The sequence below is a fragment of the Aristolochia californica genome, unplaced genomic scaffold (genome assembly GCF_029961685.1).
Source record: "Aristolochia californica isolate CCGP_79_NKW_82.1479 unplaced genomic scaffold, dmAriCali1.0.hap1 SCAF_1, whole genome shotgun sequence".
NCBI classification, from domain to species: Eukaryota; Viridiplantae; Streptophyta; class Magnoliopsida; order Piperales; family Aristolochiaceae; genus Aristolochia; species Aristolochia californica.
In genome coordinates, this window is record NW_027181770.1 from 51129537 (window position 1) to 51157151 (window position 27615).

General features: G+C 38.5%; 2 protein-coding genes and 1 non-coding gene across 4 annotated transcripts; 1 reads left to right on the top strand and 2 right to left on the bottom strand.

Annotated features, from left to right (window-relative positions):
• Positions 1 to 1884: 1884 nt before the first annotated feature.
• TRNAI-AAU (transfer RNA isoleucine (anticodon AAU)) lies at positions 1885 to 1958 on the bottom strand. The gene has a single exon. It is a non-coding gene; the product is annotated as a tRNA-Ile (tRNA).
• A 2399-nt stretch (positions 1959 to 4357) lies between these two features.
• LOC137959740 (F-box/kelch-repeat protein At5g60570-like) lies at positions 4358 to 7119 on the top strand. Of its 2 annotated transcripts, XM_068807088.1 has the most exons (3): positions 4358 to 4520; positions 4693 to 4830; positions 5130 to 7119. In XM_068807088.1, the coding sequence occupies exon 3, from the start codon at positions 5411 to 5413 to the stop codon at positions 6614 to 6616; it is 1206 nt and encodes a 401-aa protein (XP_068663189.1). In that variant the 5' UTR covers positions 4358 to 4520; positions 4693 to 4830; positions 5130 to 5410; the 3' UTR covers positions 6617 to 7119. The 2 variants fall into 2 exon arrangements, with proteins under 2 accessions (XP_068663189.1, XP_068663182.1); XM_068807081.1 differs by having other exon boundaries at positions 4693 to 7119.
• A 13505-nt stretch (positions 7120 to 20624) lies between these two features.
• LOC137948453 (uncharacterized) lies at positions 20625 to 27366 on the bottom strand. Its single transcript, XM_068794540.1, has 3 exons — positions 26794 to 27366; positions 26228 to 26644; positions 20625 to 20762 (listed from the first exon to the last, which is right to left on the bottom strand). The coding sequence occupies exons 1-3, from the start codon at positions 27364 to 27366 to the stop codon at positions 20625 to 20627; spliced, it is 1128 nt and encodes a 375-aa protein (XP_068650641.1).
• Between the last annotated feature and the right edge of the window lie 249 nt (positions 27367 to 27615).

Here is a 27615-nt window from a genome sequence, read left to right on the forward strand (position 1 = left end):
TCCCTCTCTCATTTCTGGAGCCTTTCCTTTTTATGCATACTCTTGACCCTTTCAGAACCTCGGTTTCATTGCTGTGGCCTCCCCTACTACTCACTTTTGATTTTTCAAGCTTTTCTTTTGCTTCTTTCTCCCTCCTACCCTTTTTTTTATGGTGACACCTTTTGACATTTTTATGTAATTAGTTTTAATTTATTGTCTCTTCAACATTTTTTTTTATTGAAAAGAAAAAAACTTTATTGACTTGATATAATCAAAGTACGTTAACCCCTATTTATAATAGAGGAAAATAGTAGAATCTAATTACAATTAAACTACCGTTGTCCCAATTACACCCAAATTCTAACACTTAAAGATAAATCCTAGCATAATTCAATAACTCAACATAAATAAAAGATTAATATAACTAAAACACTTTTAAATTGAAATTCTTTTGTGAGACATCATTCCATAATAATTTTGGCTTTGTAAGACTTCTTATTGTGAGAGTCATGTAAGACTCTTCCATATTTGTTGAAGAGACAATAAATTTAAAACTAATTACATAAATGACACCCTAATTATATCATATCTTCCAACAATAAAAAAAAAAACAAAAGAGAAGAGGAGCTATAAAGGAGAAGACACATGCGACAAAAACAGGTGAGAGCAAAACAAAATAGAAGAGAAGCCCTAGATGATGATCCGCTACTGCCAATATGCACCTCTCTTTGGCTTAGGGTCATAAGAGAATAGACCGATAAGGGAAGAAAAACAAAAATATTAGAAAATTGAGAGAGATTAGGTGCTAGGAAGGAAAATTAGGGGAAAAGGGGAAAACTTTTTAATGTAAAAAATAACTTAAAACAAAGGGCTTTATGTCATTTAAGACTAATTTTAAAAAAAAGATAAGATGCAACTCAACCAACTTCTTTATTCCAAGAATGCATGCATGCATTCTAAATTTGTTATTACTTTACATTAAAACTCTTCATAGAGTCTCTTAACTAATATAGATTTAAATAGATGGCCAAATTTAGATGCCATCACTTAGACTCATGGAAAGACTATTTGCATTTTCCAAAGCACAAAATCAAATTATCAACTACAAATTAGATTTGAAATTCTAAACCTACAATTGGGATCTTCAACAACCAACTAGACTTCAAATTATAGACCAATACATGGGATTTTAGGTACATACTCAATACAAATTTTAGTTAAGAAAAATTAAAATTTTTGACTTGATGGATTGAGCTTCATATCCTCGGATCAACCTCCAAAAATGATTCCAAACTATAAAATGCTTTTAAAAAGGGTCATGGTGACTGTGGTAAGCTTCTTATGTGAAATGAGGTAAGTTATAATGAAGTTGAAGTTTGCTAACTTTGCTTAAACAAGGCTAATCAGATTTTTTTTTTAAAATAAATTACAACATGATTCAAAATACTTATATATATATATATATCCAATCCTTCAAGTTTAAATAGGTGGGTAGCTAGCTAAAAATATATAGAAGGGGCCGAAATTTCGGTAAACAAAAATAAAGAAAAATATATAAAACAAGAAATTATAATTGGTCTCTTGAATAAAACATATTCACATTGAGTTAAATAGGTTCGACTTCGAAGACAAATCATGACCTCCTATTTCTTAGGCTCTAAAACTTTTTGTTTGAGGAAATCCCATTATAATAGAAGAAATTCGTAACAAGAGTTGAATAATATTAGCAAAATTATTTTTTTTATAATTTAAAAATTTATTTCCCATTGGAATTATACTTAAAATATGTTGAAGTTTAAGTAGATTTGAAACATGAAGTTCTCGATTAGAGCAAAATACGGCTAGTTATTGAGCTAGTGTGCCCTCTTTTGTTTTTAGGTAACAAACAGTGGAAAAGAAAAAATTTGGCCTATGCAGGTTTCGAACCTGCGACCTTCGCGTTATTAGCACGACGCTCTAACCAACTGAGCTAATAGGCCGTTGTTTTTCTTTTTACTTCCATTGAGGTTTAGCCTTTAACGCTTTGTTGATCATCGTTTCCCTGTGGGGCAATTTGAAGTGGTGCTATCCAGGGATGCGGAGGCGGAGGAGACCCCCGAGTCCTATCGCAATGATTCTGATTTCTGATAACTTCTGTTTGTACATTCGTTGCGGTCAACCCCCATCAAGGAGTTGTGATTTCACGGTATCCTATTTGAATCTTCTGTACCACCCTCTTTAATTTGTATCACTTCCTCTCGTTTTGCGCTGTCCGTTCACCACTTCATAGTTAGGGTTGATCGAGCGTCTGCTGTAAATTAACGAAGGTGCGAGGAAGATAATGTTGTTTACTCCAGTCCGTCCTTATCTTACAAGCCCCTTTCCTTGAGGTTTTGCCACCCACCTTTTCTTCTTTCTTTCGAAGCCGCTAATCTGATTATAATACTGCTGCTTTTTAAGGGTAGGAGCCAAAAGAAGCACTGCGAACTGTCTTTGCTTGTGTATTTTTATAGTTTCCCCCCCTCTTTTTACTTGTAAACCCCTGAAAGCTATGCAGATAAGACTTCCCGGTTCGAGTTATAATATACCCAGAAGGAAACGGAGTTTTATTATTTTCTTACTCTGCTAAAATTTGTCTTCTTTATTCGGTTCATTCATTTGATTTACTGTGCTTGCAGTCGACAAGGTATAATTTCGCGCACCATTTTTCTGAAAAAGGATGATTTGTTAAGATTATCTTCTGCTGTTTGCTGATGAGATGATGGTTCTGGTCTGTTTTACTGTTTTCCTTCTTTTTATGATAAAAAGGAACGAATATTGTTTCCAATGCCACTTTGCCCCTGCGGATCAATGTATTTTTCGATAACATCGGATCCGTTCGTGTTTGCAGTTTGAAGACCTGCCCAGAAACTTATCCTCCCTAGCTTCTTCGTCGACTGCAACTCTTCGTTTCTCTATCTCAGCCCGCACAGCTGCTGTAAGACATCAAATTCCCAATCGCAGCCAAAATTTGTTTGTTTCACTCACCCAGGAAGACGGATCCAAGAGTAGAGAACAACTTTTGAATAGGAAGACACCGATGTCAACCTACCCAACAAAGAAGAAAAAGCTCAAAGCAACACTTTGCTGACTCTTTGCTTGGCTTGGGGTTATCATCTTCAACTGCCTCAACTACAAGATTAAAAAAGTGATTAGCTTTGGGTTATCCTCAGGCTCCATGCTTGTCCTCTTGTAGTTTTTTGTTTTCTTCCAAGACAGAACCGAGAACCCTCATTATACAAATCGTCTAATAATTCTGAAGGTTTATAAAAAACCAATCACGTGTTTGCTAGCAGCGAGAATAAAAACTAAAAGCTTCAATGTCTGCAGTTAAAAAGTTGGATCAATTTACCGAAATTAGGACAAATTTTCTGAAACACTAACTAAAGAGAGTAAGTCTTGAGAGATTAGATTAAGAAACATGGTGGTTCGGCTTTCCGACTTTGTGTCGCTCTCATCTAAAGAGGAGGGTTTCTCTTGAGCAGCAGGAAGAGAAAAAGGAAAAAAGAAAAAAAATAGGATGAAAAGCCATTGATATTCCTGATGTGACCTGACCCACGATGGGTCCTGTATAATTTGGCGAATAAGATACTTGCAGGGACGGCTTTGGTTAAGTCCCCTCATGATCTGGTACCCGTACAGCGGTCGATCGAAAGGAAATTATTTTCTAGTTGATTCAACTCAGTCAGTGCAGCTACCAGCTCACTCTCTCTCTCTCTCTTTCTCTCCCACCTTGAACAACTCGAATCATTTCGGAACTTGCAGGTTTCTCAGCACTGAGCTATTAATGTCTAAAGATTTGTTTTTCATTCCGGGCAGTAATTGCTCGATGGATGTGTAGAAAGAAATAAAAGAAGAATGTCTCTTTTAATCTGTTTGCTAGGGTCAGCTGATCGTGGATTTGTTTGTATTCCAGTTTGCCGAAACGGCAAAAATGTCTGAAGCAAGCAAAGGACAAAAATTCATGATACAGGTGAGCCTTATCTGTTGTAAGGCCATGTATTCGGCTCTTAACTCGGGTAAATTCATGAGAGGAGTAAAAGTTTTAAGCTTTCTGGATTATTTTAATCCGCCATTTCCTCGAGCATGCGCTTCTATGTATTGGGTCTCCAAATCTCTTCAAATTTAAGCTTAATTAAGTTCTTCAATGTTACCTGTCTCTAAGCTGCCTGGTAAGACAGAGTCGAGTCCGACCGATCTTCACTCTTCTGTAGCTCGAGTTATCGGGAATGACTCGGCCGAGTGGCGATTTGTCACGCCTTGGAGAGGTGGAAGAGAGCAGGAAGCCAGGAACCAACAGCGAAGACGGATTAAATAAACAGGAAAAAGGAAAAACAAAGGAGCCTAGTCAGTAGTCCGAGCGAGCGAGGGAATACAGAGCTCTTTTCGTTCTCTTCTCCTCCTCGTCATTCCTTCCAACTGAAAAACCACGGGAAGGAACCCGGCGAGAACTTGCCCATGAAACGCTCTCCTCTGCGGAAGTGAGAAAGGAATTCCGATCAGTACATCAGATTCACGACGAGGTATTGGTTCTGGGTTTGTAATGTGCAATCTTTTGTCGTTTATTCGTTAGATTTGCGTTGGAAAGTTTCTGCTTCTTCTCCTCGTCGGTTGCCGCCTTGTTGCTGTGTTGTTTTATATACCATCTTCTTCAAAATTGAAATTGTTAACAAGGGCTTGTTGCGATTTCGGCAGGAAGTGACTCTCGTCGATGGATTCTGACATGTGCAACTATAAGTAGGGACGCTGCCGGTCGGATTAGGATCTGACTTTTTCTAGATTTGGTTTGAGGATCTTTCCTTCGAGATCGTGCTGCAAAAGACGGATATTTTGGTAAGAAGTCTTGCTCTTCCGGCCTGAGGACGCCATTCTTCTGTTTTTTGCAATCCACACGCTTCCATTTCGTTCATTCATTCTTAGTTTTGAGCTCGTCTGGATTGAGATGTCTCCTGGATATCGAACTCTTGCGATGCTATTGCGCAAATGCTATATTGTTGTCTTTCATCGGAAATTATAGCCTTAGAATTTGGGTTTAAGACCCGATTTCTCTTGTCTAGATTATTTGGATTCAATGGCCTGAATTTTCCTTCGACCAATAATACATAGTTTGACTATATGGAGACATATTGCAGTCTTGTTTTCCAGATTGAGTGGGACTCTATCTTGTAAATCCATCAGATCTGGGTATTTATATGAAAGAGGAAGCTTTTAGATCATAATTTGAACTTGAGTCTCGAAGAGGGAGTGATAGACGGAGCATTTATCTTATGGTGCCAATAAATGGAAGACTGCTAATTTCTTTGAGCATGATCCGGAGCTGCAACAGATGAATTTTCAGTCTACCTTTCTCACCTGAAAAACGATTGTGGGTGGCAGATAATAATTTGACCTTCTGAGTGAAGGATTGGATAGCATGCTTCTAGAAACTGCTAGATCAGAAAAGCTGTTCTATCATGTTGGTACTATGATTAACTCAAGCTTAGAGAATTCATCAGAGGAAGAAGGAAAATCTCTTATTCTAAAAATGAGATCAAATGGAGGAGATGATGATGGCCGCCGTTGTCGTGGTTCATGTGATTCTCTCTTCCCTGGTCTTCATGATGATATTTCTTTGAACTGCCTTGCTTGGGTATCTAGATCGGATTATGCCTCCCTTGCTTGCCTCAATACAAGATTCAAGTCTCTTATCTCAAGTGGCTATCTGTTTGGCTTGAGGAAGCAAATGGGTATTGCTGAACATTGGGTCTATCTAGTCTGTGACCCCCGTGGCTGGGAGTCCTTTGATCCCGTGCGAAAGAAATGGATGACTTTGCCTGAAATCCCTTGTGATAAGTGCTTTCAATATGCTGATAAGGAATCTTTAGCCGTTGGCAACGAATTATTGGTCTTTGGCCGCGAGTTGTTGGATCTAGCTATATGGAGGTACAGTTTTGTGAGTCAGAATTGGATGAAGTGTTCAGGGATGAATCTTCCTCGCTGTTTATTTGCTTCAGGTAGCTTTGGTTCAGTTGCCATTGTTGCTGGTGGGAGTGATAAGAGTGGGGTTGTGTTGAAATCTGCAGAGCTATATAATTCTGAGACACGTGCGTGGGAGCTCCTGCCCAATATGCATTCTCCCCGTAAGCTTTGTTCTGGTTTTTTCATGGATGGAAAGTTCTATGTCATTGGGGGCATGTCAGGTCCAGCTGTTTCCTTGACTTGTGGAGAGGAATACAATCTTCAGACGAAGACATGGAGGAAGATTGAGGGTATGTACCCTAACGTTAATAGAGCAGCACAAGCACCTCCCCTTGTGGCAGTTGTGGATAACGAGCTATATGCAGTTGAATATGTAACAAACATGGTAAAGAAGTACGATAAGGAGAAAAACAGTTGGGTTGTGTTGGGAAGGTTGCCTGTGAGGGCTGACTCATCGAATGGATGGGGTCTGGCATTTAAGGCCTTTGGAAAGGAGCTGCTAGTTGTGGGAGGGCAGAGAGGACCAGAGGGTGACAGCATTGTTCTTAATTCGTGGTGTCCTGAGGAGGGGAGTGAGGGAGGGACCCTCGCGTGGAAAGTCCTTGCCGTCAAGGAGCATGTTGGTGTGTTTGTTTACAATTGTGCTATTATGGGTTGTTGAGTACTACTTTTCCTAAGTTTATTATGGTTTTGACAGGATAAAGCAAAGGATGTCAAATTATTCAGCCAAAAAATTGAAGGTCCATTATACGGTTTTAGATTGTTCAGCTTTCTTCTTATCCATTGACCAAATGTTCTTCAGGCTTTTGTGGTTTTCCATTTGAGAACTTGTTTGCATTTACATAACTGGATACATAGCTCTGATGCTGAAACTTCTGCTACTTGCTAGAGACTGGGTGCGATAGGTAATATCAAGCCCTTCAGGCTTCTCTATCCTCTCCCTTTGTAATTCACAGGCCACATCCTCTGTTTCAAGAAAAAGAAACTGTATTTTTTAAAGTGACTCTGATTCTTTTGAGCAGTAACGTGATTGTTGATCGACTTGTATAACTTCTACACCTTTCATGTACTCTACTTCAGACACATGGATATAGAAATGAGCACTAACGTGATTGTTGATCGACTTGTATAACTTCTACTCCTTTCATGTACTCTACTTCAGACACATGGGTATAGGAATGAGCTCTTCAAATTTTCAATTCAACTACGACATTTTCTTATGCATTTCTATTCTTGTGCTTTTTTTTTCTTTCTTTTCTGACTGCATGGTTCATATGTGCAAAAGAAATCTCTGGTCCTTCATAATTCTGAACATCCAATACTAATCACCATCCAGTGAATTGAGTTGGCTGGGGACTAAATTTACTGTACTGCCTTCTAAAGAAGATTCTTTGTACTAGAAAAGCTGGGTATCTATTTATGTGCAGTATGAATGTGGTTCCTGCATCATCCAATTTGAAGTACCCATTGGAATTCCAGTTCTCTGGCCTTAAGAGTCAAATAGACAATGTGAGTTCAATGACAGAGCCCACTACAAGATTGGGCTTTTTGGCTTGGTGGTGAAGGGTGATATAGAAGTTGGCTTTCTGTGTGAGGAAGATGTGTTAAAAGTTTCACTGGGATATAGAATGTTGTTGTCTGTTAAAAAAAATAATGTCTTTTCCAATAGTACATGGTGTTAGAGGTTTCTGAAAATTGATCAGAATTGCAGGAAAACCTTGAAAAACCCACGGAGAGGGTGAAATATTGCATCCAAAGGTAGGAGAAGAGCGAAGAAGATTGGGTGGGGTTGGGGCAAACTAAAAGATGAAGAATGTAATAAAAGTGGTTCTCTATTACATGATTGAAATTACCTATACACTCACTTTTCTTTTGATTAGATTTTCGGATTGCTTGCTTTTCGAATTTCGTGTGGCTCGTGAGCCGTGACTATGAGCAGGGAATCCTTTGCACCGTTCACTCGCAAGCTTAACTTATCAAATATGAACCAGTGTTGCTATTGATTTTGTGAATCCTTTCCGATCGTCTTCCTTCTTGCCGAGCGTACTACAGTTAGAACCGAGCAGTTTCAAAGACTCTTATCGATTCTTTCCTTCCACTACAGATGGTCTTTTTAACATCTTTCCGACTGACCTCACTTGAAAACTCCAACACAGATGTGCAGACACAGAGCTAACAAGCTTGCTTCACTTCTTCTCGCTCCTTCTTCTTTCAAGCTTCAACATTCATGAGAGATTTACTTAATTATTGTACATATTTTTTAGTGTTTTTTATGTTATTTTATATATATTTTTAAAAAATACTAGATAGATTTTGGAATGAGTAATGAAAAACTCCTTAGTTATTCCATTTGTTACCCATTCACTTATGTGTACTAACTAGTGACAATAGTAGCACATACCATTATGAAAGAACATCATTGTGGTCCTCGCAGTGGTCCTATGAGCGCCCTTAATTTTTTTTTTTCTCATTCTCTCTTTCAGGTTAGTCATGGAGGATAGACTTCCTTAGAGTCAATTTCTCAAAGGCATGGGAAAAGTCTTAAGGCTTATCTTTCAGCCAACCATTTATAAGAACAGTTCAACAACTTATTTTTTCTTGGAGCACTAGTGTTCTTACACATTTTTTTTTTTTTTTTATCATATTTATTGCTCAACTTGTAGTAGGTTGATGAGTACTAGATATCAAGGAATTTACATTCAGAACTGAGTTTGCCATTTTCTTTCCAAGAATCTTCCAATTTTAGGGACTCTCATATTTCTAGGATTCAATTTTGTTTTCCAACTTAATGAGTTGCACACTAACTTTCTTGTTCTCTCTTTTTTTTTTTTTTAAAACATTCCTTAGTTCATCTACCAATACTAGTAATTCCCTAAACTGGGTCTCCTTTGGTTGTATTAATACTAGATCTCCCTTGGGATCTTTGGTACTCAACTTGAATACAAGGTTGTTAAGAGTACATTTCTTCTGATAACAAACCAAGGATTTTAATCATAGAATGCAAGTTGAAATTTTGCCAAAAAGGAGGGCATTTTTGTCAAATAGCCAAAAATAGCCGATTACATTGGTAAGAGGAAGTCCTATTGGTTAATGGAAAGCCAAATATAGTAGATTGCACTAGGAAATGCAGTTGGCTAAAATTTTCAAGGAGTCAACTACATAGGCAGTAGTTGACCACTTTCACAAGGCCAAGATAGTAGTCGAATACATGACATGTTGTTTACTACATCAAGCCCCTGAAAGCCAAAAGTAGTTGAACTTTATGTATCAAGTTTGATTACATTCAATGTAGTTGGCCACATGTAACTTACTATAAATTCAAATTGTTATATTTTTCAATCCCATATTTGTGTGCTATAGGTCTCCAGATGTTGAATATGACCTACTATTGTGTTTAATAAAAAAACATTTTTGGCCATAACAACTATTTTTTAAACATAGGAGAGCATTCATGTTAACTGAAACACACTCCAAATATTCTACATCTCTTGATACAGTGAATTCTAAGCCTCCTAAGCTGTCACTTACAATTTCGAAAAATGAAGTCAACTTTGATACATTTCACCATTGAGCTAAGCATTTCTATAATTTTTTTTTAAAATCTTGATTGAATACTTAGATCTCCTATTATTGAACGTTTGCCAAGGGATTTTAAAATCATCTTTGGTCCAACCATTTTCACCTTGAGTGCTTATTCGATTGACTTCCATACAAAACCAAATTTGTAGTCCTCGTTGTAATGTTTTATTTTCAAATTAGAAACTCATTATTTTACTACAAATTAGTAATTCATTTAGCTACTGAAGATATGGGTAAATTCAACATAGGATTGAGTGTAATCTTTTATGTTTAATTTATTATAATATCTTCCTATTAAGAGATATTATTGAGCTTTGAGAAGCAAGTAACCTTTGTAATTGGAAACCAATCAAAACTTGGACAAGTTGATTAGTAGTTGTTGAAAATCCCTTTGAGGCTGTAGGTTCTTGCACCTATTGGCTACTAACTGTAAGTTCTGTGTAGGACATGTGCCTTAGACCTACTATTGTAGATATCGTTTAGCTTTTGACTTAGTGAACTCAACTCTGAGGTGCAAACACTTTGAATTGGATGTAAAAATACTAGTATATTGATGATTAATAGTGTTGTTTGCTTTGTTTATTGTTTAAATTGCTTTTGGATTGAGTTAGGGTTTGAATTAGCAACTAAAATTTTGATAAACCTATTCACCCTTCCTTGAGGTTTATCTTTGTAGGACCTAACACTTGTAACATCTCAAGAAAACTAGAATATAATAATTCAATTTGCTCTTTAGAGTGTAGGATCTTCCAGTTATTTTCTTATTTATTTTTAATTTAGTTTTTATTTTTATTTTCTTTCTGTCTCTTTATGTTTTTTTCCCTTGCAATGTCATAATCATCATTCTCTCTCTTTTCCTTGTAATAAATGTGCAATTATTTGTTTTTCATGGATTTAATTCTTTCTCTTGAAATGTCATGGGCTGACATCAAAAATAGCCATTAGAATGTAGTTATTTGTTCATAGTTAAACAAATTATTAGTATAACATTCAATAACTTTTGTTTCACTTTGTCTATAATTATATTCCTTGAGTTCCTACGTTACCCTTGTCCACTCTTCCCATTTTAAAGGTTTGGTTAACTACTTGTGTATCGTACCTTTCATGGAATACAAAGTTGTTGAATTTAGGAACCCATGATTGAAACCTTGAGCAAGATGAGAGAGGGAGAAGAAAAAGAGCAAAGAGAGAGAGAGAGAACTCGGGTAGAGAAGAGAGAAGAGAAAAAGAGAAAAAAAGTTTAGGGTAGAGAGAGATTCTTCACGAGTTGAGAAGTAGAGAACTTCATTGACTTGATGTAATCATAATACATGAACCCCTATTTATAATAGAGGAAAGTAGTAGAGTCCAATTACAATTAAACTACCCTTGTCCCAATTACACCCAAACTCTAACACTTAAAGCTAAGTTGTAGCATAATTAAATAAATCATTATAAATAGAAGACTAACATAACTAAAACACTTTTAAATTGTAACTCTTCTGTGAGACCTGCTTTAAAAATAATTTTGGCTCTGTAAAACTTCTTATTGTGAGACTCATCATGCCACCTCACGTGATCATGGTGGGTCCCACCAACTCGTGTGATCATGGTAGGTCCCACCTTGTAACACTCCCCCTCAAACTGGGGGTGAGAAAATGTTGTAAATGCCCAACTTGTTGCAGATGGTGGACAAGATCTTATGAGTGACTGGTTTGGTAAGAATGTCTGCAACTTGCCCTTGTGAGGAGATATGTTTGAGAGATAATATGTCGGCTTGGAATTTCTCTCGTATAAAATGACAGTCTACTTCAATGTACTTTGTTCTCTCATGGAGGACCATATTTGAGGTGATATGTATTGCCACATGATTATTGCAATGTAGATCCATAGGGGCTTCTTTATAGAATCCCAGTTAAGTGAGAAGGGATCTAATCCATAAAAGCTCACTAACTGTGTGTGCCACGGTCCTGTATTCTGCTTTTACACTAGACCATGCAACTACATTATGCTTATTGCTTCTCTATGTAACCAAGTTCCCTTCAACCATTGTACAATATCCGGATTGTGTTTAATAGTAAAGATCCACTTACAACCGACAAGTTTTTAATCTGATGAAAGAGGAACTAGAACCCATGTATAATTCTCATTGAGTGCCTGCATTTCTTTGTCCATTGCTGCTTTCCACCCTAGATGTTTTAGAGCCTCTTAATAGGACTATGAGACTGAGATGGAAGAGATAGATGCAAGAAATTGACAACATGAAGAGGATAGACGATTGTGAGACACAAAATTGGATATGGGGTGAGAAGTTGAGGGCATAGTGCAAGTTCTGGGTTCTTTTCTTAAGGCAATGGGTCGAGTATCGTATTATGGTAAAAAAGAATAGGTGAAGGTGGACTTACCTCGATGGGATCCCCAAAATCCACAAGTGTGTTGTTAGTCAACGCTTCAGGAGGTTGTACTATTTCCATAGCACGTGGCACAACCAGTCGAGGAGAGGCTGGTATAAAAGAGAGACCTAGAGGAGCATTGTTAGAGTAGTATGAAGAGTATTCAAAAAAAGTTACATCCCTGGACACAAGTAATCTTTGGAGAGGGGGATTGTAACAAATATAACCCTTCATCATGCGAGAATATCCTAAGAATATACACTTGATAGATTTTGGATCAAGTTTACTATGTTGTGGGGAGGTAATATGAACAAGGCATGTACAACCGAAGACTTTCAAGGGAAGTGAAAAAGGATCACCATGTGGAAGAAATAAGGAATATGGGGGTTTATGACAGAGAACGAGAGAGGGTAGCCTATTTATAAGAAAACATGCAGTAAGGATGATATGCGGTGTTCAGTTGTGGAGCCTATTAACGCTCTAATTTTACTCTTGTATCACAGTTGCCCTAAGTTTCTCTTTATAATTGAGGGACATCGCTATTAGGGTTTAATCATCTTAATCCGAGGAGCATCTCGAGAGGTTAGAGAGAAACACTTGTAAGTGTGTGATTTCTCTTGTAAACTATTTCATCTTCATAGGGGATTACTGCAGTGGTTGAAGACAAGACGTAGTCTCACCTTGAGACAAACCTGTATAAATCTTATTTTTTTTTGTGCATGTTTTTCCATTCTTCCACGATTATTATTATTTTTCTCGTTAATTAGGAATTAGGGATTTAATTCCTAACAAGTGGTATCAGAGTTTTGGTTCATGATTGAGAGCAATGGCTAGTGAAGAAGGATCGACATTAGGGATCAACAAATTTTTTGGTATGAATTTTGCGATATGGAGGATACAAATCGAAGATTATATATACAATAAAAAGTTGTACGCACCCCTTCTGGATATGAAACCAGAAGGTATGAAAGATGATGAGTGAAATCTCCTCGATAGACAAATGTTGGGAGTAGTCCGGTTAACACTATCGAAGAATGTTGCTCACAATGTAGCGTCAGATAAAACCACAATGGGGATGATGAAGATTTTGTCTAACATGTATGAGAAACCTTCCATAAATAATAAAGTACATCTCATGAAAAAACTCTTCAATTTAAAGATGATAGAAAATACATCAGTTGCATTGCATTTGAATGAGTTTAGCATAATTGTCAAACAATTGACATCCGTTCAAATTAAATTTGATTATGAGTTTGTGCTTTAATTCTTTTGGCGTCTCTACCAAATTGTTGGGAGCCTATGAGGGCTGCGGTAAGCAACTATGTAGGCAACAGGAAGTTGACCTTTCATGATGTTCGGGATACCATTCTCGCTGAGGAAGTTCGTAGAAAGGACTTCGGAGAATCGTCAACATCTAATTCTGCCCTCAGTGTCAATACTAGGGCCAAAAACTTCGAGAGAAATTCTTACAAGGGCAATGGTAGAGGGAAGTCAAGGAATCGTAGAAGCAAGTCCAAATTCAGAAGGAATGTGGAATGCTGGAATTGTGTCAAGTCTGGTCACATAAAGATGAACTACAAAGCACTGAAGAAGGATAAAAAAAGAATGCTACAAATACGGTGACTAAAGAGTTAAAAGATGCTTTACTCTTGTCGGTTGATAACCCTATTGACTCTTGGGTGTTAGATTCAGGAGCTTCTTTTCATAGCACCGTACATCATGTGATCACGGGGAATTATGTTGCTATAGATCAAGTGAAGGTGTATCTTGCTGATGAAGAACCTTTGGATATTGTCGGTATTGTTAATGTCAGTTTGAGGATGTCAAACGGATCAGTGTGGAAAATTCACAAGGTGAGACATGTACCAAAATTGATGCGTAATATGATCTCAGTAGGGCAACTTGATGACGAAGGTCATAATGTGACTTTTAATGGTACTAACTGGAAAGTCACAGAGGGATCAATGTTTGTTGAACGGGGAGTTAAAATTGGAATTCTTTACATCACTTCCAGTTGCAGAGACAGTTGCAATTGCTAATGCTGTTACTGATTCTGACTTGTGGATTATAGGCTCGATCACATGAGTGAGAAGGGAATGAAATGCTTCAATCCAAAGGGAAGTTACCAGGGTTGAAAACTATAGACAACAATTTGTGAAGGCTTTATTTTTGGCCAGTAGAGAAGGGTCAGATTTTCTAAGACCGGAAAGGAACAAAAGACAACAAAATTGGAGTTGGTTCACACTGATGTGTGGGGGCCTTCAACTGTTACTTCCCTTGGTGGTTCTAATTACTATGTGATATTTATTGATGATGCAAGCAGAAAGGTATTAGTTTATCTCCTGAAAAAAAATCTGATGTCTTTGATACCTTCAAGTGATGGAGAACAATGGTTGAGAATGAGACAAATTTGAAGGCGCAGGGCCTACGGTCAGATAATGGGGGAGAATACATAGATGATGATTTCAAGCGGTACTGTGCTAATAATGAAATCAAGATGAAGAAGACCATTCCTGGAAAACTTCAACAAAATGGTGTAGCTAAGAGGATGAACAGAACTTTGAATGAGAGTGTTAGGAGCATGAGATTACATGCAGAATTGCCAAAGATGTTTTGGTTCAAGGCTATTAGTACTGTTGCCTATTTGATCAATATAGGTCCCTCAATACCATTGGATTGCAAAATACCAGAAGAGGTCTGGAGCGACAAAGAGGCAAATCTTTATTTCTTGAAAGTTTTTGGTTGTGTTTCTTATATTCATATTGATTTTGTTGCTAGAAATAAACTTGATGCTAAATCTAAGTTATGTTTCTTTATTGGCTACGGTGGTATTGAGTTTGGTTATCGCTTTTGGGATAACCAAAGTCGTAAGGTTATCAGGAGCAGGCACGTGGTCTTCAATGAAGGTGCCGTGTTTAAAGATAGGTTGAGAATAGAGTTTAAGAGCACAAGTGATGAAGACAAGAAGTCTGAAGTGATTCAGTTGAGAGATATTCCAACTATTGAGATGGAAAATATTGCTCAGAAAGACCAGGAGAACATATACCTAGAATTAAATTAGAACATTTCTGTGATTGAACTCTGGAGATCTACCAGAACTAGCAGACCACCACAAGGTACTACCCTGCACTTAATTATATTTTGTTAACTGATAAAGGTGAACTAGAGAGTTATGAGGAAGTCGTACAAGTTGATGAATCAACCAAGTGGGAGTTGGCCATGCGGGATGAGATGAATTCATTGTTATCCAATCAGACATGACAATTGACCAAGCTACTAAAAGGAAAGAAGGCCTTGCAGAATAAATGGGTGTACCGAATGAAAGATGAACATGACGGCAACAAGCAGTACAAGGCAAAACTGGTGGTAAAGGGTTTTCAACAAAAAAGAAGGCATTGACTACACTAAAATTTTCTTTGCAGTAGTGAAATTGACTACTATTAGAATGGTTCTTGGACTAGTGGCAAATGAAGACTTACACTTAGAATAGTTGGATGTAAAGATAGCCTTTCTTCATGGTGACTTGGAGGAAGAAATTTACATGATGCAACCACAAGATTTCAAAGCAAAAGGAAAGGAGAAAATGGTGTGCAAACTTCAAAAGAGCATGTATGGTCTTAAAAAAGCTCCAAGACAATGATATAAGAAGTTTGACACCTTTATGAGTAGTAATGGTTTCTTGAGGTGCCTGGCAGATCATTGCTGTTATGTGAAGAAGGTTGATGACTCCTACATCATTCTACTGCTATATGTTGATGACATATTGATAGCAGGTACTTGCAGAAAGGAAATAGATAATTTGAAATGGGTGTTGTCGAAGAAGTTTGTAATGAAGGGTTTGGGTGTTGCCAAAAAAAAATCATTGGGATGAGGATTACTAGAGATACTGATGTCTTGAAATTATCACAAGAAGAATATGTGAAAGGTGTTGAGTAGATTCAACATGAAAGATGCAAAACCAGTGAGTACTCCTTTGGCTAGTCACTTTAGCCTATCTAAGAAGCAGTTACGTTCTACAGAGCAGGACCGAGCCAACATGGCCAATGTGCCTTATGCTTCTTCTATTGGCAGTCTCATGTATGCCATGGTGTATACTAGATCAGACATAGCTCATGCAGTGGGAGTTGTGAGCAGATATATGAGTAATCCGGGTAAAAAACATTGAGAAGTTGTGAAGTGGATTCTCAGGTACTTGAGAGGCACTATAGACTCAACCTTAGATTTTAGAAAATCAGACTTGGGATTACATGGTTATGTAGATGCTGACATGGCTAGAGACATGGATGACAAGAAGAGTGCCACTGGATATGTATACACATTGGGTGGTACAATAGTTAGTTGGGTTTTTAAGTTGCAAAAGATAGTTGCTCTTTCCACTACTGAGGCAGAATATGCTGCCGTGACCGAAGCCAACAAAGAGATGGTATAGTTGCAATCTTTCTGGGAAGAATTAGGTTTCAAGCATGGGAAGAATGTGTGGTATTATGACAATCAGAGTGCTATTCATTTAGCAAAGAATTCTATTTATCATGCCAGAATAAAGGTCAAACAAGTGCGTGGTATTACTTCATCAGATCGGCTTTGGTGGATGGAGTCTTAGCACTTGAGAAGATTCAAGGGAGTCAAAATCCGGCTGATATGTTGACAAAGACTGTTACGATCGAGAAACTAAAGTTGTGTGCAACATTAGTTGGACTTCTCTCTGAAGATTAAGAAGTTGTTGCTACAACAGAGGAGATATTGATGATGGATTAGTCTCCAAGTGGGAGATTGTTAAGTTGTAGAGCCTAATTAATGCCCTAATTTTATTCTTGTATCGCGGTTGCCCTAATTTTCTCTTTGTAATTGAGGGGCGCCACTATTAGAGTTTAATCATCTTAATCCGAGGAACATCTCGAGTTGCAGCCCGAGAGGTTAGAGACACACCTGTAAGTGCGATTTTTCTTGTAAACTATTTCATCTTCATAGTGGATTATTGTAGCGGTGGAAGACGTGACGTAGTTTCACCTTGAGGCGAACCTGTATAAATCTTGTTGTATGTTTTCGTGCATGCTTTTCCTTTCTTTCGCGATTATTATTATTGTTCTCGTTAGTTTGGAATTTGGGCATTTAATTCCTAACATGTGGCCAATAAAAGTATGGGACTTTCATCGTATATGTTGAATTTAGGATCCAATATATAATACCTCGAGCAAGGGGAGAGAGAAAGGAAAAAAGGAAAAAGAGAAGAGCTCTCGGGTAGAGAGAGAAGAGAAGGAAAATAAAAGAGAATATAGAGAGAACACTTCACACGAGAGAGAAGAAAAGAAAATAAACTTGCTTGATGAATTCTGAATTACAGTCACCTCTATTTATAGTTGAGGAGGTGATAAAGTCCATGTATAAGTAATTTTAGGACTCCTAATTACATTCCAACTAAAACTCTCCAAGATAAGCCTATCATGATAAGATTACATTATCTATTTAAGAGACTAATTTAACTCAACTACAAACACCTTCTTTAAGGATGTGAATCAAGCTAGAGAGCCAGTTCTTGGTCTTATCTTGTGGGTCCCACATGATCTTCCAGCACATGTAGATAGAGATACCAGCTCGTGGTATCTTTGTGGGTCCCACTTGAACTTCAAATCTTCTATTTAATTCCAGCACATGTTCTTTATATCTTAGCAAGAACCACTTTATATGAGGACAATGAACAAGGATTGGGGTGGGGGGGGGGGGCGGTTGAGTATGACGAAAACACTTTTTAGAAAAAACAACTTAGAAATAATTCAAATTAAAAGAATCAAAATCAATTAAGAGAACAAACCTTGGTCTAAGTCAACATCCACCATTAGAATCCACAACTGATCATCGAGCCAATCATATGTCAATTCGTACTTGAATATTCACCGTTGGAACTATCTTCTTATCTCTCCTTTCGTAGTTAATTAGAAAACAAACGATCCAATTAACCCTAACTACTAAACAAACCAAGACAAGCGCTAAAGGTTTAATCTAGCAGCAACCTTAAGAATTAGAGAGATCGATGAAGCTAAAAAACACAAGCACAAGCAGCTGCATTTAATTTAGTCTAGCGTTCTTCTCATGATCTAATAATTCCGGACGCAGCAAATCATCAAATCTTGATTGCTTAATAGGTTAGAGAGATCGAACAATTATGGGTTTGACATCTAACCTAGCGGTAGATTGAAACGAGTAATAAACTAGTAGGCCTCTTTGGGATTAAACGAGATAATCATGAACAAAAATTTCAGAAGAACAACAAATACTCAAAACATAAATTGAACGATGAAAATAAATCAGATCTCATAGTTGTATTGATACCGAGGCTTTAGTTTCCTTTGACCAAGTCTGAAAGTTTAGCCACGCAGGGCCATGAAGAAATCTGGAGGAAAAAACTAGAGAAAAGAGAGAGGAAAAGATGGAGAAGAGAAAATGAAGTCTGGGGCGCCGAACTCATTTTCTCCTTTTATTCCCTCTCTTTCTCCCGGTTTAGGGTTTTTCTTTTCGTGCATCCAGTCTGGGTCACAATGCACTTGCCGCAACTTCAAGCCAGGTTTCAACCTAGATGAAGCCAGTATTTCTCAAAATTTAAAAAATAAAAGTTGTATAAAGATTTCTTTTAATTCCATAGAATCTTGAATCATCTCCATCAGAGCTCGGATGAGAGAGTTATTTCCAGATTATGTAGTAATGTCGAAACTGTCTAGAATCGCCCAATTAACTTCGTTTTGCACTTAACGCTTCCATTTGCATCCAAAATTGAAATATAAGAATAATGAGTATATTTAGGCACCAAATAATTATAAAATAACTAGCATTAAAGGATACAAATACGACATTTTGCATTCTCATCAAATTGCCCTTACTTAGCTTTTGCTTGTCCTCAGGCAAAACTCAAATTCACTTTCCCAAAAATACCAAGGTTGTAATGCCATCAACAAAAAACAACCAAGCTCTTTAAAACTCATAACATATCATGAAAAAAAATTCTTAAACAACTTACAATTACTTAGTAAGCATTTTCATTCAAAGATGGAATAAACTAAATAAGTAGACCCTCACAGAAATAAACACTTGGCTCTCATTTGTTTGAAGGGTATGTGTTTCCCTCAAATTCATTCCAATTAAAATGGTCTACCATAGGCTTGCATATCTTCTCATTCTCCACCACTCAGATCACATGCATAAAAAAAATCATAAGGACTTTTCAAGGGTTGTAACGGGGTTTAAGATCAAGGTGGGAAATATTTGGGAATGTAGCTCAAAATCCATTTAAACTAGTGGAGCAAAAATGAATAAACTCAAGCTCAAATATATTAGACATGTAAAACCAATGACTCCACTCGGCATCTTCTTTAATTTGTATCTATCTTGTATAAATAGACCCCTTTCTTAGAATTTTAGGAAGAATTATGAACACAGACAGTTTGTAACTTTAAAAGACATTCCCTCCACTTCTTTTCTTCTTTTCTTTTTCTCTTCACCATTTTTTTACTAACAATGGAATTCATGAATTTAGGATGAAACCATGTTCCATTTCACCGGTCATAGCCATACCACAAATCCAGACACCCATACGAACCATAATGATGAACAATGCTCCACTAGCTCTACGGCTTGGGTAAAAGTTTTTTTTTTTTTTTTTTTTTTAGGTTTAAAGCTTGTAACGTGGTGTCACAAAGGTAAAAAAAACCAATAAATCTCAAAGGGGTTCAACAAAAGGGAAAAAAAATTAATTACAAGGTAGGCTATTTGGCTTATGTAGCTTATAACAAAGAGGGCCTTAATCATGTTCATGCATGCATGTGTCAATGTGACCTCAAAGAGAATCAAGGCAAGTTCTAGAGAAACAAATCCATGGAAGATTATCTCTCATGAAAGAAAATAGTGAGACTGATATGGATGTGTCAGTCTAAAGGCTCAAAATCTCACTGGCTTTTGTCTACCAATTTAGTCACTACCATCCTCAAAGAAAATAACTAGACAAATTCATTCTCAGTTGGAAGATTACTTATTCAATCATGTTATGAATCTTTCAAGAGCCTAATTTAATATTTCTCATGACATACACAACCAAAAAATCATTAAAAACCACAAAAACAAAGAATTTTTTTTTTCGTAATTTTTTTTATACAAAATTGAAACACAACCTAAATCCCCTCCCCCAAACTTAGAACTTCCATTGTCCCCAATGTAAGGTGAAATATAAAGAGAAGACACAAATAACCTAAATATAGATGCGAAAATAAAGAGAAAAAGGAACGAACTCCCCTTGGGTTGCCTCCCAAGTAGCGCATTTGTTTATTGTCATTGGCTCGACTCAATGCTTCCGTAATTATGGGTCATCCCACACATAGTATTTGACATAACTCTTGACCTTATCTCTTTGAGCCCAAGACAAACCAGGAGGTAACATATTAATAATCAAATAATTTAAAATATTTGCATACCAAGGTAATGTCACACTCGCGGCGAGCAATTGCTCATCTGGGAACGTTTCCTTCAAATGAAGTTCATCCTGCACAAACTTTTCTTCTTGTAGTGCACTAAGTTTACTGAAGATGATCACGGGTAACGTTCCTCCATCTCCAAGGAATACGTAGTTGAGGTAAATGTACAGAGGTGAAAATCTGGAGTGGGAACCTGCTAAACAGAGGGTTAAGGCCTCTCATTAGAAACTAGTAATGCAATATAAAGAACGTTACCTGACTGCTATAACTGTGGAATATCATTCAAAGTTGCAATAATTTCCGGCAAATCAAAACTCAAGACTAACTCCTCATTCTCTTTCTCAAGATGCTTACTAATGACAACTTCTAATTCATCTTTTCCATCATGTTTAAAAACTTCCTGTGTGAAAGAATCAATCACATTAATAGAATAAACAAGATTATCATCACTAGGATATTTCATGGCATCATAAATGTTAAACTTAATAATTTCACCATCAAATTCCATGGTAAGTGTGCCACTATGAACATCTATCTTAGTCTTGGATGTCTTTAAGAACTATCTTCCTAACAAAATAGGAGTAGTTTGGTCACCATTTTCCATATCAAGCACATAGAAATCAGTAGGGAAAATCAAATCATTAACTTGCACAAGAACATCCTCAACTACACCCTTAGGATAGGCACTAGATCTATTAGACAATTGAATCACAACACCAGTTTTATGTCAAAGTCCTAGGCAGAAGTACTTCCCAGGAGGTCACCCATTCTAGAATTACTCTCGCCTAGGCTCGCTTAACTACGAAGTTCTGAGTCAAATACCTAGCCAATACAACCCGAAAAGACTAGCCGTTTAAGGTGCGAAAAGCCAAGTACCTAACTCAGACCACAAACTCTAACAAGAGTAGATGGAACCACTCTGACACCCACCTCGCCCATTCTGGAGCCGCTTCTCACGGGATACGAATGCGGGCCATGGCGTGCCTAGCTCTGATACCATGTCAAAGTCCTAGGCAAGAGTACTTCCCAGGAGGTCACCCATTCTAGAATTACTCTCGCCTAAGCTCGCTTAACTAGGAAGTTCTGAGTCAGATACCTAGCCAATACAACCCAAAAAAACTAGCCGTTTAAGGTGCGAAAAGCCAAGTACCTAACTCAAACCACAAACTCTAACAAGAGTGGACAAAACCACCACTTAAAGTCTTTCTATCCACTGTTATTCCACGTTCTCCTGTACTTTCTTTTGCTTGTAATGTTGATGGATCTGGCCTAAGTTGTGGCATAGACGTCTAGGCTACCCAAACTCGGCTGTACTTTGTACATTATTTAAATCGGGTTTATTAGGAATCAAGATTGTACGTCTCGTGACACGTCCTTTGACTGTTCATCATGTAAACTTGGCAAAAGTAAAACTCTATCATTTTCGCATCATGCCTCGCATGCTTCCCACTGCTTTGGCCTTATTCATAGTGATGTTTGGGGAATTGCTCCTGTTATCTCGCATGCACACTTTAAGTACTTTGTCACCTTTATTGATGAATTTAGTCGATTTACCTAGGTCTACTTCCTACGAGCTAAGTCTGACGTTTTTGTCATTTTTAAGAGGTTTCTTGCATTCATTGAAACCCAGTTCTCCGCTCACTTTAAAGTACTCCGCTCTGACACTGGCGGCGAGTACATGTCAGCAGAATTCCAAGAATTTCTTCAAAACAAAGGCATTATCTCTCAGCGTTCTTATCCCTCGACACCTGATAGATGCCAGATTCTGACATGAGAACTAGGTTAATTATAAATGAATAACCCTTATAATTATGTTATAGGTAGTTATTTATCGATTTTCACTTGAAACGTGCATTTCTTGAATTTGACATTAATCATTGCTTATATTGCATATTTTTCTCTCCTGAATGATATTTCATTCCTTTTAGGGTTTATTTCTTCTTGAAATGATTTTTATGAATTTAATTATGGAATTTCAGGAGAATTTTGGTGGAGAAGGAAATATTTACCAAAATACCCTTAGTGAAAGGGAGGTGATTTTTTAGGGCAAATTGTATTAAAATGAGAGCCCGTCGACGGAAACTAGGGGGGTTGTTGACTGAAAAGAAGAGAGAAACAGGGGAGGCTATCGACCGTTCGGAGGGGAGACCCGAGAGGGCTCCCTCCGAACGGCGTTCATCACCGTTGTCCACCACCATCCGGCAACCGAGAACAAACCCGAGGAGAGCTCGAGAGAGTCTCCGTCGCGGCGAGTTCGACGTTGCCATTCTCTGCCTGCCAGGCCGAGAGGTGACCCGAGAGGGCTCCTCCGGCGCCGATTCTGCATTCCGACCATCCTCCGGCGTCGATTACCCATTTCCGACAATTTCCGAAGCTATTTCGACTCCGACCGAGACTCGAGAGAGCCGGTCAGAGGATTTTGGCTCCATTCTGTCGTCCGTCGGTCATCACCTCCGTCCGTCGGCTTCTATCCTTCTTCGCCGATGTCGTTTCTACCTCCGGCCACTCGCTCTTGCTACCCGAAGCCATCAATTTTAGGAAATTGCAGCACCTGAGAGAAAGAGTCTGCTGCCCGAGCGAGAGGAAGGAGAAGGGGAGTAATCCATCATTTTTGAATTTAATTTTTCTATAGTTTGAACTTAGGTTTTGAATGTTTATTAAATGTGATTTGATAATTAATGTTTATTAAATATTTATTTTCCCGATATTTGATTAAATTAAATAGTTAGGGTAGGATTATAATTTAGGTTGGATTTTGGTATTTTAATCTGATTTCTGTCTTTCACTCTATGCGCCCGAGAGGGGCTAGACACAAGGATTGAGAAATTGGATCCGTGGTTACGTGGCGCTCGAGAGAGGCACAAATCACAGTAAAATCCAGAGTTGATAATTTTAGTATCATCACAATAGGAAATTGATTATTTGAATTCTATTGTAATCCGATCTCTGTCATTAACTCTAGGCACCCGAGAGGGGCTAGACGCAAGGATTGAGAATCCGGATTCGTGGTTACGTGGCGCTCGAGAGAGGCACGTATCACGGTAAAATCCAGAGTTGACGTTTCCTGTTGTGAAAGTAGTTAACCAGATGATAGTTTGATAATTTAGGATATAATTAGTGTTTAGTTTAGATTAATTCATCATATTTGGTTAGGCTAGTTGACTGAAGAATACACAAAATTCAGTCCTCCCTGTGGATATGACCCTCGCTTCCCACTAGATTACATGAATGATTCGTACTCTTGCGAGGTATAAAAGCCGATGTAATTAAATTTTGCATCAACACCCCAACAAAATGGTGTTGCTGAGTGCAAAAATCGTCACCTTCTTGATATGGTCCGCACCCTTCTCATTGAATCATCCGTTCCTCCTAGGTTTTGGTGTGAAGCTCTCTCTACCTCTGTCCATTTAATTAAGCGCCTGTCCTCGCCTGTCTTGCATCATGTCTCTCCCTTTGTTAAATTATTCGGTTATTCTCCATCCTATACAGCTCTTCGAACGTTCGGTTGTGTTTGTTTTGTGCATTTACCTGATCATGAACGACATAAACTTACAACTCAATCAGTTATGTGTGCATTTCTTGGGTATGCCGGTTCTTAAAAGGGCTATGTTTGCTATGATCCTCAGGCGCATCAAGTCCATGTTTCTCGGAATGTGGTCTTCTTTGAAAAGCAATATTTCTTTCCCTCTCAAGTTACACTTCCGTCTACCTCTTTGTCTAGTTTGCCGAGCTTTGATGAGCCTCAATCCACTGCTTCGCTGCCCTCTTACCCTTCTGACCTAGCACTTGCTCCTGATCCTCCCTCTGCTTCTGCTCCCCTCCATCTTCATCGATCCACACGTAGTTCTCACCCTCCTGACCGGTATGGTTTTCCCTCCCCTGTATTTCTGGTAGCTACTTTGTCTTCTATTTCCATTCCTTCTGGATATAAACAGGCTATAGCACATGCGTGTTGGCAAAAAGCCATCCAAACTGAACTACAAGCGCTAGAGGAGAATCACACCTGGGACATTGTGGCTTGCCCTCCCACTATTCGTCCTCTTGGAAGTAAGTGGGTCTTCTCTGTCAAGCTGCGTTCCGATGGATCGTTGGATCGGTACAAAGCCCGCCTTGTGGCCCTGGGGAACAGGCAGGAATATGGGATTGATTATGAGGAAACTTTTGCCCCAGTTGCCAAGATGACCACAGTCCGTACTATCTTAGCCATTGCAGCCTCTCAATCTTGGCCAATCCATCAGATGGATATGAAGAATGCTTTTCTCCACGGTGATCTGCAGGAAGATGTCTATATGAAGCTTCCCTCGGGTATGTCTACATCCTCTCCTGATCACGTCTGCAAGCTACGACGTCCTTTGTATGGGCTTAAACAAGCCCCCCGGGCTTGATTTGAGAAATTTCTTAGCACTCTTATCCTCCATCGGTTTACCCAGAGTCAGTATGATTCCTCCCTCTTTTATCATAAGTCTGTTGTAGGCATGGTCATTCTCTTGGTTTATGTGGATGACATCATCATTACTGGCACTGACTCTGGACTGATTACCACGCTTCAGAAGGTGTTGCATGCCACTTTTCATATGAAGGATCTTGGATGCCTCACCTACTTCTTAGGGTTGGAGGTCCATCACATACTCAAAGGTATTTTCTTAAACCAACATAGGTATATTCAAGATCTTATCACACTCGCTGGGTTGGAGGACACATCTTCGGTGGCTACCCCTATGGAGGTCAATGTCAAATATCGGAAAGATGAAGGGACTCTCCTTGATGATCCGACTATCTATCGACGACTAGTCGGGAGTCTCATCTACTTGACTACTACTCACCCAGACATTTCCTATGCTGTTCATAAGGTCAGTCAGTTTATGACATCTCCTCGACACCTTCGTCTTGTGGCCGTTCAGCGCATCATCCGCTATTTGTGCGGCTCCCCTGCTCGTGGTTTATTCTTTCCTACTAGCTCCGCGCTACATCTGGTTGCCTACAGTGATGCTGATTGGGCAGGGTGCCCCGATACCCGTCGATCTACTACAGGCTGGTGTATGTTTTTAGGCGATGCACTGATTTCTTGGAAATGTAAGAAACAAGATCGAGTGTCCAAGTCATCTACCGAGGCCGAGTATCGTGCTATGTCTACTGCGTGTTCGAAAGTTATTTGGCTCCGTGGTCTTCTTGCTGAGCTCCAGTTTTCTCAGCCCTCCTCTACACCTCTTCATGTAGATAATACAAGTGCTATACAGATTGCAGCCAATCCGGTTTTTCATGACCGTACCAAGCATATTGAGGTTGACTGTCACTCCATCCGCGACACATTGGAGCGCTGGGTAATATCTCTACCGTACATTTCTTCGGATCTTCAAGTGGCCGATGTCTTCACCAAAGCATTGTCTCAATCCCGACATAATTTTTTGGTTAGAAAATTGTGGCTGGTTGACTCACCATCATCAATTTGAGGGGGGATGTTACGATATGTTAAAATGTATATTAAATGTAATTTATATTCATAATTGTTTATAATTCGGGATATGTATATAGGGTTATTTGATTAGGCTTAATGGGATGAGGGGGTATTGTCTTAGGCCCATGGGCCATTTTGTAACAGGAAAACCTAAAGGATATATACTTAATGAAAGGGGAAAAATCCCCAACGGAAAGAATTTTGGATTTCTTCGTGTGTTTCGTTTCGCCGTGAAACCAGAGAGTTACGCTCTCTCTTGTGGATGTTTGGACTGTTCTGTCAGTCCCTTGATCTTGTTTTGTCATTTTATTCAAAGGTCCAAGTTTCAAAGAAGCATATATAGAATATGGCATGGCATTAATCGAAACTCCTAAATCTATCATGGCCTTTTCAAATCTGATGTTACCTACCTTACAAGGGGTAGTAAACATACCTGGATCTTTGCACTTCTTAGGGAGTTTTCTTTGAATAACTATAGAAACATTCTCCCCTACTATCACCTTCTCACATCCTTTAAGTTTCTGTTTGCTCTTAATTGTGTACAGTTCATTCAGGAATTTAGCATAACGAGGCACTTGTTTAATAGCATCTAAAAATGGAATATTTTCCTCACATTTATGGAAAGTCTCATATAAATCTTTATTTTGCTCATATTTTCTAGAATCTGCTAAAGCCTGAGGAAAAGGAGGAACTAGTTTATAATCAGAAAGAGGTGGAAACTTACGCTTAGGTACGTCATCATCATTGGGAACGTTCCTATATGCAATGACGTTTTTCTCCTTTTCTTGCTCCGATGATGCATGAGTTGCCTTTACCGGAATATCAACCTATTTACGTCTTTTCAAAAAGATTGCACTTGCATTTTCTCTTGGATTTACTACCGTTTGAGAGGATAATTCCCTGAACTTTGTGCCTCTAGTTGACTAATTGCGGTTGCCATCTGACCCATCTGATTGTCCAAACTTTGAATACTGACCCTTGTCTCCTGTTGAAATTGCAAATTATTAGTGGCAAGAGATTTAACAATATCTTCTAAAGACATACCAGAATTGGACGTTTGGCCCGGTTGTTGTCTAGAGGGATATGGCTGCCTATATTGCTGGTAACTTGGGTGATTTTGAGTCGCAGGCTGATTAACTTGTGGATTCCCATAGCTAAGGTTGGGATGATCCCTCCATCCCATGTTATACATGTTCGAATAGGGATCATACTTCCTTTGCGGTTGTCCAAAAAAACTACTCACCGCAATCACTTGTTCAGTGGACTCCTCTTGAAGAGTTGGGCACATATCGGTTGGATGCCCTACTACTGAAAAAATCTCACAAGCCTTCGCTGTTTGTGTATTATCTACAGCCATTTGATGAACAAGAGAAGTTAGACTCGCAATTTTTTGTTCAAGGGAGGAAATATTTACCTCATTAACATTCTTAGATGGAAGGTCAAGCCTAGTGCCAAATTGTTGAGAATTGACCACCATATTTGCAATCAAGTTTCTCATGGCCTTGGGAGTTTTATCCACCAAAGCTCCTCCACTAGTAGCATCAATCATGCTCCTATCAGTGGGTAGAAGATCCTCATAGAAATACTGGATAAGAAGCTACTCGCTAATCTGATGATGGGGGCAGCTTGCACATAATTTCTTTAAACGTTCCCAGTATTCGCGTAGGGACTCTCCGTTATGCTGTCTTACACAACAAATGTCTTTCCAAATGTTGGCCGCCCTTGAAGCTGGGAAATATTTCTCCAAAAACAATCTCTTCATCTTATCCCATGTGGTAATACTCTCGGAGGGTAGATA